Raw genomic sequence first — 17,659 nt, forward strand, 5'->3', positions numbered from 1 at the left:
AACATTCAATGCCAACTTTGAAAACTGAATATTTTTCTGTGTTAAATACATAATTCAGTCAGTATTGATCATAGTTTGATACCCAACAGAGGTCTTAAACCATGTGTTTTTGTTTTAACAGAACACTCCCACAGGGGATTTCACTGACTTGTTCCTCCTGTTTTACTCAATGAAGGCTACTCAGTGAAACCAGAGACTGCATCCTTTGGCATGAAATCAGAGTGAATGAAAACCTGTGCGCCGCAGCACCGCCTCTGAAACGTAAGCTTGAATAAAAACCCTGATTCACAAACAAACAAAGATGTGCCCCCTATCTCCTCCATCACACACACACACACACACACACACACACACACACACACACACACACACACACACACACACACACACACACACACACACACACACACACACACACACACACACACACACACACACACACACACACACACACACACACACACACACACACACACACACACACACACACACACACACACACACACACACACACACACACACACACACACACACACACACACACACACACACACACACAGCTCTTCAGCCAATGTGAATGGCTGCAGCTGTGCCCTACAGAGAGAACAACATTATGATCACATGAAAAAGATGGAAACAAAACAAGAAAAAGAAAGAGGAAATGAGACACACAGAGAGCAGATCTGATAAAAAGCAGCAGTGTTAATGAGGAGATTATGCTTGATGGAAGTCCACTCGCCATTCTGCCGGTTGTTCGCTCTAATACCAACTGTACCAGATGAAATCTCCTGACAACAGACAAATTAATTAGGATGAGTCTTAGTACAATTACTATGAACATGGATCTGAAGGATGGATTTATATTGATATCTTATTCTGTATGTGCCGATATCAACTCTGAAGCCAACAGAACAGAGTTAAAATAGGCATCGTAATAAGGACTGGTAAAATAAAAAAAGGCATTGCGGTTATAGTGATTTATTTTGCTCTTTTAATAATTACCCTTTACACTCTTAGAAGTGCATGTGATGCTGAATGTTTGAAACTCAATTATGCTTTGAAATGTCATATGCACTATATGGTCTATACACCAAGTCAGGTCATACCACTAAAGTGAAACCTTCCTTAATAATTTAGATGTTTCGACTCCAACAAGTTAAAGTCTGTGGGCATTTTTTGGCAAAGTTTGAGTTAATGGAAATCAACACACTGGGGGGAAAGTCAGAAACTACTGCAGTAATCACTACTTTTGAAAAATAGAGTGGAACAACACCAGAAAGAGAAAAGAAAAACTGCCCAATGCCAAGTCCCTGTCACAGCTGGAAATTTAGAGTACCCTGCCAGCCACTTGGGCGAGCAACCAAACATCATTTGGAAGGTCTATACTCTCAAAATCTATCTGGCAGGTAAACAGCAAAAAAAGGCCATAGCCGTTTTATAATTTACCAGCCCAGCGGGGAAAATATATATATTTGTTTCATGGCCAGCACAATGAACTTCAAATGTGGCTTTGGAGATGTTTTTTGAGGTTGTAGCAATCACATGATGTGATATAGGTCAGTATGATAAAGTATAATTTTTTTAAATCATATTTTTCGAAAATAACAGGTGCCCTCTTTTTTTCAGAATGGAAGAGAAACCTGCAGTTGAGCTGAGCAAATGCACCGCTGTGGTTATTCTTTTTAAAAGCAATCAGTGATGGGACAAAGCTAAAATTGCAGTGATGTTATCCTTTAAAAACTCCATTTAAGGTTCACAAAAATCCAACCTCAAGCTTGATACAGCCCCATTTAGCCTGGCTTTAGACAAAAAATTGAAAACAGCTCAACAGTGGCAATGGATGTGTGAAAAGCCTCTCTTATACATTCATGCTATGGCCCCTCTGAATCAACAACTGGTATGGATGGTTTCATGAGCCCTCTGCACCGACTGAAATGCCTTGGTATTATTTCCAGGTTGAGCTAACAGTGTGTGTGCTTGTGTGTGATGGGGCGAGGTGCACTTACAAGCCGGTGTGCTGTATTAGCACAGAGGTTCTTACACACTAAAGCATTCACGAACAAGAAACAAACAAGGCCCATTTGAGATTTACTTTACAGATGACAGGCCAATGAAGCGTGAAGACACAGAAATTACATTCAAGATCACACTAAATATGATAAATAAGTGCACTTTGATGTCGGCCCATGCCTTAAATATGATCTGTGGGGCTTTGATGCTGATTTATGGCCGCATCAGAGCGCAAAAGCAAATCTACGGCGCTACAACACTAACAATAACTGGCAAGGCAATAAGTGCTGAAACCAGGTTATTTGCGGTCACAGCAGTAAACTGCATTATGAGAGGGATGAAGTGTGAAAAGGTTGTGCTTGTACATTTTTCTCTACCTTTGGCTGTGTTTGAACATAACATGAGTCACTTCTCCTCACAAGTACAAAAAAACGAAACAAACAAACAACACCATAGTGCACACACCTAAAAGACGGGTTACCACTGTAGATATTTGAACTGATGTATGTAGAAATGCTACAGTGGCAGATGTATTTGCCACCAACATTGGATGCACTCAAACTGCAGCAGCACATTAATATAATGACTCCAAAGTGTCATCATCAATGGTTCCGCTTGTCTCAGAAATGTTCACTGACAGTGTTGTCAAATTGCCTACTAAAGTAAAAGTGCCAGCAGCTTTTTATTTAAAAAAAAAAAAAAAAACTATTTTAGCTGCTTTCCAGTATCAAATGTCACACTGCTTGGAGCCATTTTTCTTAAATTGGTCATCTAATAGCATGAGGTCTGGGCTTCCACTGCCAGTAGCCAAGAGTTGGGAGTCATTTGATGTCAGGGGTTAGGACACGTGGGTAAAGACAGACTGACACCTTTGTACAGAGGTTTTTAGTGGAATAATTTAAAGCTTCAGGAGAGATGGGAATAGTCTTCACAACGTTTACTCTCAAACCTTCTAGACACAAGCCTCTCCATCTGTATCTTATTATTTTTCAGGCAGCATTTTAAGACGGAGGAGAGGAAAAAAAGCAGAGTGGCAACTATTACATCTTGCATGAGCAGTTCATATTCATGCACATGCAGAGGCAAGTTCACTCATCCACTTGAAGAGCCACTGGTAGATGATCTGATATTTACTGGACCATGGGGCCAAATAATCATTCAGAAAACAGGATATTGCAGTATTGACTCAAGCAATCCCTGAACTGCAAGAGGCCGCTTTTCCCCTCAGTTGTGAAGACGATCCTGACTGAATCCTAAAACTGGCACTTCAGTGCTGTATAAAATACCAACTCAAGTTGCACAGCAGAGAAAATCCTTATTACAATGAAACGACATATTTCCCTCTGCCCGTGAAAGAAAGCACACAATCTACATTTTCCATAAGAATACACAGCACTAACTTATTCACTAAAAAACACAACTACAAAGCCAAATTCTGATTCATTTTGGTGGCAGATGGCATGCCTATCAAACCTACTGAACACTTTGGCAAGTACCCAGCCTGAATGTTCATGTTGTCATTCCCAACCTGGACAGAATAGGACAATTCAGTGATCTTCATTTGGCTGATCAATGTCTGAATGGACAATAGAAATAATACAAGAAACAATGGTTGATATAACATTTCAACTTTTTAGTAAGGTAGTAAGGCTGGTTGATAAGAATTTTAATCACTAATAAAAAAAATATAGATGGATCATATTTTGGCAAAGACAGGGCTGCAACTTTTCATCATCATTTATCATTTATCATTTATTTAACACAATTTCTCATAGCCCAAGGTGACATCTACAAATACATGTATTGGTCCAACTTGAAGTCCAAAGATATTAATTATGCAATTATGTAAAACAGAAAAAAGCAGTAAATCCAATTTTTTAAATAGTTGGAACAAGTACATTTTTGTCATTTTGCTTGAAAAATTATTCAAACTATCAATCAATTATCAAAATGGCTGTTGATTGTTTTTCCTGTCGCTTCAACTAATCGTCTCAGCTCTAGGCTTCTTCCATCAACAACACCTGAAAAATGGTGATATTGCCAAAATTCTGCTAAAAGTGGGTAATCAATAATGATATCAAATTATTTCCCAGCCCTGCTTTCTATGCGTTTTCAATGTCTCTCAACCTGCACTAGCCTCAGCCATTCATTACCTGTTAACGTGGTGGCATCATTATTTATGCTACCTCTCTTACTGAATATTATGCTTGATGTTCACATGTCTGATGATCATATAATAAAAAGGGATTTTTTCCCTCCGCCTTTTTTATTGCCACTGTACCGACTGCCTGCGGCTGCTCTGTTGCTGAAATGTCACTGCCTCTGTCAACACGTCAACTTGCCCCCCTCTCAGAGGAAGAGTACTGCTCCTGGCTACTCCTTTATTGTTCGAGTCAGACCAAAACAAAACCCAGGCAGAATCATTAACGGCCTCACAGTATTTTTGAGCTGGACAAGGGCATTAAAACCAAGTGATTTCTAGCATTCCAGACAGCCATCCCAAGGTGTCCCATTTCAGTTGACCTTTTAAATGGTGGACTATAGGATTCTGGCTCTCCATCCTGAATGATGCATCAGTCTGATAACACATAAGGTCACATTTAAGCAACCTCGTAGTTACTTGTGAACAGATTGTGTCTTTTATGTTCCAATGTACAAAAACAGGCAAAACATAAAGTGCTTGTGTTGGAGAAAGCAACAATAGAACTGTAGCTTAATATGGATTAAGTAACTTGTTGAACTTCTGTAATAGCTATAAGCATATTTTTACCTAATCATGGGGTGGGGAAAAAATTTCCAGAGGGCCATACTGAACTAGATAAAGTAAGTGAAGAGCCACACATTGGGTATTTGAATAGAAACATGAAACATAGTGCTAAATTACTTTAAAGTACATGAATATGTAACACATGGCACATTATTATATATTACATTTTTACTTCTGTAGCCAACTCAAACCTCAGTATCATGGTACACACCTGCATGACCGAATGAAGAAAAAACAAAATTATTGTAACTGAGATACATTAGAGTAGCCAGTGTTACATTATTAAAGGCCTAGTTACGCCACAAGTCAATCACTTGGTGATGGTGAGCAAAAGTCACCTTTAGGTCTTTAGTCCAATGTAAACAGTGTACGATTTTGTAATGGAGTTAAATAGCAGTACAGACACATTGTAGTCATTCACCTTAAGCTTTATCAACATAATGAGGGCCCTGGAGCCACATATTGCCCATGTGTAACTTTGACTGATTGCTGATACTGTATAGATATCAAAATCTTGCCTGCTGTGAACCTCAACAACAACCACTGAACCAATTAAGGCATTCAACAATGGATGTTCCTTATGTTCAAATTAGACAAAACATTACTGCTAATCCTTCTAGTGAATTTATATATTACATCTGGGTGATCCATATCGATCCCTACTTACCCCCTGTCGTAACTAGCCATGCAGATAGTTTTAGCTTGGTTTAATGAGGCTTTGAGATCTATCATGCTGAGACTTCTGTTGCCACCCCATAGGAGGCTGAGACAAGGCAGGGCTAGCTAGTAGCAATAATCTCTCTGTACAGAAGATCACTTTTCCAGCACTCATCCGAGCAGTACTCTTCCTGTACCTCCAACTGTGTCAGAACCCTATGGGTGACGTCACGGAGACTAAGTCCATATTTTATACAGTCTATGAGAAATACTCAGCCGGCAGTCATACTCAAGTAGAAAATTGTTCTCAATAAGGGTGGTTGACCAAAAGTCTGAGGGGCTGATACGAAATGCCAAAATCCTTTGTTATATTGGACTAGTGTCCTCAACATTGATTGTACATCTTAAAACATCCCCGATATAAACTAAAACTACTGTATAGCTACATGGCACAAAAAGCTACTTGTAAAACATATTTGTTCGCAAGTTGGTGACCTGTTCTTTTGTTAACAGGCCCAGAAATGGGATGTTTTTTCTAGAAATGAAAAAGTGGGGGATCATATGATATGACATTTATTTATGTATTCAAACCCGCAGAGTAAAAGAATCAGCTCTTGTATTGCGAGAGAGTTTTGTATTATGGGTTGTTTGTAGTTAAAATGCTGAAAGGTCAAATCATCTATCAGCCCCAAAAGCTTCTAGTAAAACCAGTTAAACCCATAAACACTTTGCAGGCTCATGTTACATGTGACTTCTACAAAGAACAAAAATTCCTGGAGACCATTTTTAGAGAGCTTTACCACAGATACAGAACAGACAACATCATATTTCAAGCAGCTATGACAACAATGTCACAGAGAGACATATTTAAAAAAGGGGAAATGTGGACAGGTGAGTGGGTGAACATGTAGCTGAAAAATAGTGTAACTGAAGGCCTGATATAAAGTATTTTCTATGCAATTTGGGGCTAGGTGATATGGCCAAAGTCCCCTACCCTGTATATATCATTTTTTATCATGATAGAGTAATTGTTCTGTGAATTCAATTAGGAAATATTTTAAAATAACCATGCTGTCCTTTAAATAAAAAAATAAAATGAAGAGACTCAAAAAAATGTAAATACAATTCTTTCAGAATGGAAGTTTTCCAGTTCCTGAGAAAAATCATCTCACATGTTTCAGGCTTTAACAGGATGCCTCCTCCTGCTCTGTATATATACAATCTCACTCTGTCACATCTGTCCAAATCAAGTAACTTGCAAGTAGCTGGATTCTCAAGATCAAGTGAGAATTATGAGATCATGAAAGATTACAGTATGATGCAAGGATAGCTACTGTGGTAGAAACATTGGACAGTATAGTCCAATTGTGTCAACCATAATAAAAATATGTATATAAAATGTTCGAAGAAATCAAGATGTGAGCCTTTGTGCCTGAGCCACAGGATCCTTGTGAACAGGACACAACACTAAGGCCTTGTATCAACAAGAGTAAACAGCAAAGCACATGCAACTGGTTCCCAAATGTACAGCTTACAATTTCTCCAATGTCTCAATGCACAAAAATGTGGTCCATTGCAAAATAAAATACAGTATTATACAGCCAAACAGCAAAGGCCAGATGTATGAAATGCTCTTTAATCATATTCTCGGGCATTTTTAATTATTGTCTATATCTAAAGAATTAACTAGCATAGATGGATTAGCCCACAGTAAAATAGAATAATAACCTTTGCTCACTCAAAAGCTTTTATAAGACTATTAACAGGGTGAACTTGTGAACAGAGAACTGGTTCTGTGGGGTTTTTCTGTTGCCAAATAAAGTAAAGGTGAAATTATTACGAGCCTGCCTGTGCTCCTGAGGGTCTCTTTAAATGCTAGCGCGCCTCATTTTCCGGGGGCTGTTTGAACCCTGGTCCTCTGGAGCACACAATGATGACTTTAAGAACAGCTGAGGCAGCCATAACAAAAAGCAAATTGAACAAATTTCCATAAGCTGCTATAAGCGGTGAAAAAAATAAAAACATATCACATCACATGAATGCTTATGTAAGGTTAAACGCACAGGGAGCATTTCGAGAAGAGAATTTGCATAAAACTAATTTAAAGAGATCTCAAAGGTTTTATTCTGCCTCCTCGAGCCCTTAAACTGTCATCCCAGGGACATCTCAGTGGCTTCTTCTTTTATCCCACTTTAACAAGCCAGTTTGGACCATTACTCTTTAATTCAATCAGGAATGTGCTGGGATATTTGTTATGTTTTGTTGAAAATTTTTGAAAACCTGAATTGAATGAACATGCTCATAAATGCACGTCATACATGTGCATCATACCTTATTTTCACAATTCACAATTAATTACATTACACCCATTTAGAGGAATAAATCTGTAGCTGCACCTGAGACCCTACACCTCAATAAAAAATCCTTTTGGTACAGTATATGTAGATGAATATCGAGGCTTCTGGAAAGAACAACAAACGCTCACATAAGTGTGCAAAAAAAATAATTGTCTGGGATTTAACAGACAGAGTATGTGAGCATTTCACTAGCCAACACCCGGAAATGCAACCTGGTCACGTTTTGCTCCAAATGCTTCTGTATTCCATCACTGACTCCCTTCCCATCCCTGCTATAAACTGCCATCTCTGGAGAAGAATGAACATCTCCAAGACCCCTACCTTTATGTTTGACAAAACCCTTGTGGTTCCAGCTATGACTCACAGCACCACTTGAGCCCAATACTGTCTGCTCCTTCCGAGTCGCTGGACTAAAATAATTACGTGATTTCAAGCAGGCAGAATCCCGAGCTCTAGAAGGCTTTCAGGGTGGAGAAATGAGTGGAAGCACAGGGGACGAGGAGGCAAAACTCATTGGTACCCACTGTGAAACTGTTTGAGAAATTGCTTTAACACCTCTCCCAGCACTCAGTAAAACGAATGACCTCCTACAAGCATGGAGGAGACCTTAACCTATAAAATTATGTTTTCCACCTAGGGTTTGCATTTTATTTCAGCCTTAAGACTTTGTCATTGCAAAATAAATTCAGAATGATATATATATATATATATATATATATGTGTGTGTATGTATGTATGGGTTATGCCAAACAAATGGTACTGTATACATAACAAGAGAGAAAATAATACTATTTTTAAATCTTTCCTTGTGTGGGTAGTGCACTAACAGAGGCTCTGAACACTCAAAAAACCTGACATTCAAAATGCAATTAATCTGAAAATATAAAAACTGCATTTTTATTTTGGTGGTAACTGTTCAACAGTTAATCTTGACACATAAACAGCTATTTAAATAAACAAACACATCAGGATTCTAAATATGAAGTTCAAATTTTGTTAGATGCTAAAAAATTAAACTTAGCTTTTACACTACAAAACAGCCCCCAGAGCTGATTTACTGGCTTACAGTAAGTAACTAAAAATGTATTAAAATGTAAATCTAGTAGAACACACTTTAAAGAAACTCAAGTCAGTTGAAAATAACATTTGGTAATAAGATATTTTCCAACACAGTGGCTCTCAAATACTACAAGATATTTAGAGTAGCCAAAAATTGAATTTGATTTAAAAGGGGGAAAAGACCCTCAAAGCGACGACTGGCTACCAGCCAAAGAGGCTGGACAAACTAAACGACAAATGTAAAAGCTGCAGCCAAAATTTTACCAGCATTTGGCTTATGGCGGGCAGTAATTCCCAAGCCCGTTTAAGCAGTTACTAAAGCTTTTCAAATAGTCTATGTGTTCTACATCATCAAGTTCAACCACATCTGCCCGTGGGACAATGTGAGAATATTGCGGCCAAGGTGATAAAAAATTCTGTTGTACAAGAACTTAAACAATTGCACCCCACGGAGACACAAAGGGTGAGTATTCAGAACAACCCCAGCTGCAGAAAAGGAAAAAGAAGAGGGAGGAAGAAGGAACTCCGGTGCTGACGTGTAGCTAAACCTTCAGGAGAGAGAGTATCATCCTACAAACTCTGCAACACCCTTGGGTGTGACAACACACTGCTGCAGCAGTGATGAGTGTCAGTACACCTGCTTTCATGGCCTAGAGGAAATACCTGCAAGTGTGATGTAACTTGATAAGAAAAGATCATCTTCTTAAGCTGTGATAGGGAAGTACAGATATAGAAAAGAAACGCCTCATCCTTACCTGTGTCTGTGCTCATCATGTCCTCCCTGTCCATGTATGACCACCTGTCCAGAGGCGTGCTTCCCCTCTTTGGGCGAGTCAATATGAGGGATGAGCACATCCTCCAAGCCCAGGTCAAAGCGCTTGTGCTTGGAATTGTCCGGGAGAAAGAAGAAGGCCCCAAAGCATAAGGTTATGAAGGCACTGAGAATGAGGAGGAGGATGAACTTCTCTGAGAGCCTCAACGTGGCCCTGTGGTGCGGGAAAGAGGAGGCGCCCGGCGACAGAGTGGGTATCCTGCGGCCTGACAGCGGCAGGAGAGCCGGTGTCGTCATGTTTTGACTTGTTGACTTGAACTTATCTTGGGGAGGGGTTGGAGAGGGGGGGCAGGGTAGGGTGGGTTTACAAGTGCCACAGGTGTTGTTGTAGCAGCATGAACAAGCTCGTTGACTTTATTATCTCATCTCTGTATTGATAAATCCAGAAACCAAAAAGGGCAGAGGTCCCTCAGTAAAGGAGTGACTGGTCAGCAGACAAATGTTCATGATGATTCTGAAAAAAAGGACATCAGAGGGAAAGAATTAGCACTGAATGCAGAGTTGGTGAGTTATGGTGAGTTGTAGAAACCAAACTACAGCGTACTTACCGTAAACTTGCCACCATTTTTTAAGAAACTGATCTTTTCCTACTTCCTTTTAACCACCCTATCTCAACACAGATATGAATATGTCAAGATATGAGAGACAATACCCTTTGTATGCTTTCTTTTAGTTATGTCTTCACCTTTGCAGCTTGTTGCCTTTAACCAATAGTATCATCTCAACAAGCACTCTCATCGCTGAATTTACAGTATTTTAGGAAATGTACTTCCCATCACTGCCAATACCACACTGTAAAAAAAAACTCTGTTGTGAGTCAAAGTCGAGCATCTGAAAAATTTACTTAAAGTACACAACTATATTCTCTAAAATATTAAAAGTACTCAATGTTGAAAAATACTATGAGACTATAATATATTATATCAATACATTATTATTACTAATGTGTGAATGTAAAAGCAGAATTTTACTGTTAGAACATTTTAATTATGATGAATAGCATAGTGAAAAATAAAGAATATGTCACATATCTAGCGATCAATCAGAAATATTAGAGTAATAAACAGTCCTTTCATATGCCATGGTGAATTTAATAACATGTCATTTAAAAAATAAACACCCCAGATTCTCCCTCTTTCGAACTCTCTCTTTCTCTCTCTCTCACACACTCACACACACACCACTTAATCCTCTGGCCATGAGAAAAACATATTTTCTAGAGGCTTAAGGTATCAAGAGATGTGTGCAATATCTATGAGACCATCACCACCTTCACTTTAACTGCGCATACTGGCATCTCTGCCATTAACTAACATTGTAGAATGAATGCCGCTTTCTTTTCTTGCCATTTTATGGCATTGCAGTGCTATATAGCTTGCTATCTGCCATAATATATATCGTGATAAAACGACAAAAAGGATGACAAAGCGCTGAACATCACAAATCCTCCACCAGAGTCGACTAGAATGACAATTCACAGTTTGTGTGGCAACCCCTCTGCGAGAGGGGGCTGGACATGCAAGCTAAATACACTGCATGCACGTCTCTTGTGCATCTTAACTCCAACCCCTTATAGGAAATACCCATGTGGATGTATAAGAAAAAGGCGCAGGCTTTATTCCCCGTGTGGCCGCGTATGTAGAAAGAACTGCCTTAAAAGGGGGATGGATGGAAATCAAACGAATAGCCCCTTTAAATACCAACATATGCAGCCGTATAGATACCCAACGGGTCGAGGGTCTAATGTTGTAAATATGAGCCTATTTTATATTTTAGTTTTCCATCGGGTCTGTATGGGAGTTACGATGTCTCCACACAGAATACCAAGTTCATTCTCACAGTGCCAGTCTGTGTGAGGTGATTAGCCGATACGAAATGCTATGTGGCTAACAAGCGGCTAACTTATCCAGCTAACCGTGGCTAGCAGAAAACACGAACAGCGGATAATAATCTGGCAGGCCATACTGGGGTAGAAACGCAGATACTGAATAACAGTATTCGGAAATACGTGTTAAAGCCTGCTGTCATTTTAACCATCCAGTGGGTGGCTAACTGAGCTTAGATTATAGCCTGTTGTAGGCTATCCGGCTAGGTGGCTAACGGGTAGCTAGCTAGTTAGCTGAAGTGACAGAGGCGGTCTCTTGTGTGCTGCATCACCACCTTTCTCATTTGCTCGGTGAAAAACGGTGCCAGTCAGGATTCCCGGTCCGCCTTTTGGAAGAAGAAGTGTCCGCCGTGGCAGGTGTCCTCATGTCCACGAATGTCCACGCAGTCGTAAATAAAAAAGAGAAAGAAAAGAAAACCCCAGGCTTTCGGTTTCAGCAACAGCAGCTTCACAGCCACATAGCGTTAGAAGCTCCGCGGACGCCGAGAGATGTTGATGAGTGGCCGCTCTGTCGGGCTGCAGCGGCGGACTGGCAGACTGCTGCTGCTCGGCGAGCCAGCATCAACTACCAGGGACCGTCTGACAATTACACCAGGCTGAATGACTGTATATCTCCATTTATAACAAGGCAACGTTAAAAAAAAATAAGGATAGGCTAAATTAAATTATATTAAAACCTCCCCTTTAATCCTTGGTGTTGTTCGTTTTTTTATTATGTACCCTCTCCCAAGTACTTAAATAAGGGTACTTGTGGTTGTACCATATTGTAATAAATACCCAAGTAAAAGTCCTGCATACTGCAATTTTACAAAAGCAAAAGTACATAATAATAGTATCACAATAAAGCCATTGTACACTGAAAAAACTTTTGCAGGCATACACTGTGTTTTCTTACAATTTCTTACTGTAGTAATAGCAAGAAACAAATTTTATTACTGAATGATTGCAATTCTTCACTGGGTCGTTGTAAGGCACAATACAACAATAGAGTTATAAATATACAGTAGTAAAGTATATTTAAATATCTATATATATTAAAAGTATATTTTAGCACGGTATATTTAGAGTAATTTACAGCAACAGCCTACCCCAGTCAGGGACCGTCTGACAGTTTCAGGCAGAATTACTTTATATTATGATTTTCTAACAAGGAAACCTAAAATAATAATAATAATAATAATAATAATAACAATAATTTAATTTAATTTAATTTAATTAAAAGTTTATCTCCAATTGAATTGAGATAGGGAAAAGGAAAGGGATTGAGAACCCTTACTTGAGTAAAAGCACTAGTAGCTGTAACACAACTCAGCGTGCCCCAGCTAGAGACCGTCTGACAATGTCGTCAGGCAGAATGACAATTTACTACGATCTATAACAAGGCAACGTTAAAAAAAGAAAAGAAAGTCATACCCCCAATCTGATGTAGGCTAGAACCATCTGTACCTCCCCTTGATAATCTTTATTGCTGGGATGCGTTATTTCACTTTTCACTTTTTCAATTTTTGCTCAAACTATGTATCCTCTCCCCCGTGGGAGAGTTCCTTCACTTAAGTAAAAATACTAGTAGTTGTACCACGTCGTAAAAAGAACAAAAACTTAATACAATTCAAGCATTCAGAATTTAATTTCAGTAAATGTACAGAAGTATTCCCACAAAATGTACTGAAAATATCAAAAGTCAAAGAGCTAACTTCAGGCTACAGCATAGTGACCACTGCCAGTATTGATAATCAATTAATATAGTATATAGTATATAGCATAGTATATAGTATATTTTATATTCATTGATTATTTTTACTGATGTATACATTATATACATTTTTCTAATATACTTGTTCAAAGTGTCCCGACTAAATGTAAATGTAAATTCTACTCCTCAAAGAATTTTTTTTCACTTATTGATGCACTAATAGCTCTTATTGCAGTATACCTTGATTGTTTGCTTTTACTCTTCCTGTAAGTCGCTTTGGATAAAAGCGTCTGCTAAATGACTAAATGTAAATGTAAATGGTAAATATGTGTGCGACTCGAAAACTGTACTTAAGTTCAGTACTTCAGTAAGTACAGTTACTTTTTTCTGAAATGTCACACATGATTGCAATTTATAATAATAATAATAATAATAATAATAATACTGAATATTAAGAGCTGGAATGATTATTCAATCAACAGGAAATTAATCTGTAACAATTTCAATAATAATAGATTAAGAATAATTATTAATTTAGTTAAATCTAAATATTTGCAGTTCTAGACAATTTTGGGGGTCTTTTTAGTTATATTTTTAGATTAAAAGATTAGGTGATTGCTAGTTGCAGCTCTATTAGTGTAAACCATTGGAAATCTTATCCAAGGCTTCTCAAATATATGCATTGGACAATAATGAGGTTTGAAGTTAAGCCATTATCCTGTTGCCAGACAATTATCAAACTATTCCATATTAAAATAATGGACTGGAACCCTTCGGCCTTCTAACAGACAAGCCACTGAGTTGATCATTCAGCCAAAAAATTGTCAAAAAATGCAATCATTAAAATCTTGGTTATTTCATGTGACATACATCTAAGCAAACAAACATTGGGGCTGTTGTCAGATCCTGTTAATGAGGCTCGCATTTGGCAGCGATCCCACAAATACTTGCAATTTTCTGTGCATAGATTTTCTGTAGACTGCGAATTACTCGACTGTAGCGAGAGCAAAACAGGGCAGGATAAAATAAAAGGTCTCTGTTGCCATCATTAGGCTAATAAGCATCTCCGCACACACTTAAAGAGATTTTATGGAACAACTGAGAGCAAGATATCTTCTGCTTCTTTCCTGAATGTTCGACTTCATTATACAGACAGTAATGAAAAACGTTCAATGTCAACTTTAGTTTGACCCAGGTCAAACTGTATTTGTAAAACAATAAAAGGAGGGAATGAACATCAGGTTTACTGTCACTGATGTCATTTGCTTAATTAGAAAGGAACTATATATTAGGTTAAATTGCTAACATTGTATTTAAACCGGTCTCATTGTAAACAGGACTCTCCTTCAACAGAAACCTGAAATATATTCTGTCTCACACTGTAAACAAAAACTGTAAATTTACACTGAAATCAGAGCAGCCTTCTACTGTATTGATGTCATATTGCAATACAGTCTGGGAGAAACAAATACAAATACACTTTAAGAAAATGCCATTATTTACAGGAAATTACTATAAATTTAAATGTATGTATATATACATATATGTATATATATGTGTTTTACATTGTACTGTAAATATTTGATCATTTACTGAAAAAACTGTGGACAGCATTTTGTGGTAAATTTACAAGAACACAGTAATATACTGCATATTTATTTATATAAATACACTGTTTTTCTAAAAATGTAGTAAAAAAAACTGTAAAAATACAGTACATTGCAGGAAAATCTGCTGCAAGTTAATTAATATAAATTTACACTGAGAAGTTTACAGTCTGCTGTAAATATTTAGTACTTTACTGACAAAACTGTGGACAGTATTGTGTTGTAAATTTACAGGAATAAAGTAATATACTGCAAATGTATTTCTAGAAATACACTGTTTTTCTAAAACATAGTTTTAAAAAAAAACGTAAGAAAAAACAAAAAACTGTACTTAACAGGTAAAGCTGCTGCCGGTTCCTGTAAATGACACTAAAAAGTTATATAATATACTGTAATATATTCAGTATAAGTATATTATTCAGTAATATATACTGCATATTCATTTATAGAAATACACTTTTTCTAAAACAGTTAGAAACAAATCCAGTATTTGCAGGAGCTGCTGCCAGTTAATTGCTATAGATTTACACTGAAAAGTTTTACAGTGAAATAACCACAATTAAATGACAGAGTTAACACACACAGCACAGTCCATTTACTCATCATGTAACTACTCAGCCTGAAAAACAGTTGTATAATGCTTTCTGTCTTCTTTGTCAGTTGTGTGGAAATAACCCTGATGACGTCATTGTGAAGTTATCATGGTTGTGTCAGCTGAGCGTCTTCAACAGAAGGCCTGTGTCACAACTGGAGTGTGAAAGATGTATGTGTTTACCAGGCAGATAATCTCCAATGAAAGAAACTGTTGAATTGCATTATGGGAAATGTAGGATCAGGAACTTAACTCACACTAGGAATGAAAGTTCAAAAGATCCTCATTACCTCAAAGCGTTCAAGTTTTTACACACTCAATTTTCATGAATGTAGAAACATGTAGCACAGACTGAGGAAGAACCCTTTACCAATTAATTTTCACTTTCATTAACATTCCGAGATAGGCCATTTGTTCTGCTTTCCTGTGGTGTCGGAATAATCAGAAATGAGTTTCCCAATCATATTTCATGGCTTACCTGATCTGTTTCCTTTGCTCTTTGTTGTCATGCAAATACTGGAAACAGCTGTCAACATGTTGATTAAACACTGAGCAATTAGATATAACACGTCTTTGCAGAATCCTTTTTTTCCACATGAAGACTCATGAAAGTTGGAAGAACTGGGACCATTAGACGGTTTGTGCTTTCAGAGTGCCGTTTTATTTATTTATTTTTTGTCTCTTGTGAGTTGCCTTACTTCATGAAAAAGCAATACTACATTACTGAAGCGCTACTCTAAGTTTGATCATTTTTCAAAGTAACTTTATTTGTTAAAAACATTGTATTTAAAACTGTTTTTTTTATCAAGTCCAAAATAAGTATAGGTATTAACATCCAAACTGTTTCTTTTTACTGTTTTTGACAGGAACAGGGAGCAAATATAACCCTGTGGAGACACCGATCGCCTATCAAAAATGAAGAAACGCATAAAACCATGCCAGCTTTTGTTTGATGATGATATGCCAAGTAAAACCGGAGATAAGGTCAAGAATATAAAATAGTATAAAAATATAAAAACTAGATGTTCTCCTCATTTTACCTCTTAAATGTTATATTTGTAATCAACATTTAAAATTCTTCATTGAGCAGGACTTTCAAAATCTGATTTTCTTTTTTTTTTTTTGTGTTCAAAATGTTGACCCAGTAAAATCAAAGTGAAAAAATAATTATCAGGTCATATAGGTGAGGTTGTGCTGAAAAAAATGATGCCAACGTGGCATGGTAAACATTTAAGTACTATATACAGGCAGACTAAAAGGCATTAAACCCAAAACTCCAAAGGGTTAAAGCAAAAAGTAAAGAGGACAATCCCAGCTTCACATACAAGATAAAACATGAGCGTACAGACAGAACTGCTGACCTCATGATGGTCTTGAGTTTTGCATAATTATAACCCTTGTGCAAAAATTAAATCAGAAAATAACCAGATTGACTAAAAAAAAGCAAATGAGACATCAGAGAGAAAGAGATTGGTGCTTATGTCTTTGTCATGTTTTGGCAGCTTGGTGCAGCAGCTCTATTCACCACAGGGCCGCGGTATGAACATCATCAATGGGTGCCGCACAAAATTGAAAAATCTTATCGAATGCACTCTCCTTTATCAAATGCAGCACGAGCAGCAGGAAGGACACAGTTCATCATATTAGTCCGCTGGTGTTTTTCCTTTTTTTGCCGCTGACAGCGATCGCTCCATCTCCTGCTGCACAGAGACACCTCTGAATATGGGACAGGTGTCCCTTTGCTTTCATGAGCGTTCTTTCAACTCTCATAGCAGTTTTTCTCTGTCGACCTGGGCCAAGAACACTCTCCCAGCCAAGAGCACACTAGGCTTTCTCCACAAGTGAAGGGTGTAATTTGTTAGGAACCTCAGCGATGACACTTCTCCTGCTGCTGAATAGCTCGGCTTGCCTGTGGTGTGACTTGGGTGAGGGCCACAAACCTGGCTCAACCACAGACTCTCAAAGACACGCCACCGACAGAAGGTGACCATGATTTGTTCCACTAGGTCGAGTCTTTGAGTCTCTCACTTTGAGTAGAACGAAGCGACCACGTAAACATACAACCCACCATTTCAACATAAGCACATATTATACAGAGATGGATGATTTAAAGCAGGAATAGGTTGGCCGAGATTAGTGGCAGGGTAAAAAAAAGCAAAAGTACTGTTGTAGCAGAAGCCAACTGTGATGATCTTTGAAC

At 37.9% G+C, this 17,659-nt stretch overlaps 1 protein-coding gene across 1 annotated transcript in view; it reads right to left on the reverse strand.

The window, feature by feature from the left end:
* Positions 1 to 12,105, reverse strand: part of man1a2 (mannosidase, alpha, class 1A, member 2) — a 161,590-nt gene extending 149,485 nt beyond the window's left edge. The window contains exons 1-2 of the mRNA XM_059343553.1: positions 11,843 to 12,105; positions 9,606 to 10,136 (exon numbers count right to left, since the gene is read on the reverse strand). Coding sequence (XP_059199536.1) covers positions 9,606 to 9,919 — 314 coding nt within the window. The 5' untranslated portion in view covers positions 9,920 to 10,136; positions 11,843 to 12,105. The remainder of the gene's footprint in view (positions 1 to 9,605; positions 10,137 to 11,842) is intronic.
* Positions 12,106 to 17,659: the final 5,554 nt, after the last annotated feature.

This window comes from Centropristis striata, chromosome 10 (assembly GCF_030273125.1).
Source record: "Centropristis striata isolate RG_2023a ecotype Rhode Island chromosome 10, C.striata_1.0, whole genome shotgun sequence".
Taxonomy (NCBI): Eukaryota; Metazoa; Chordata; class Actinopteri; order Perciformes; family Serranidae; genus Centropristis; species Centropristis striata.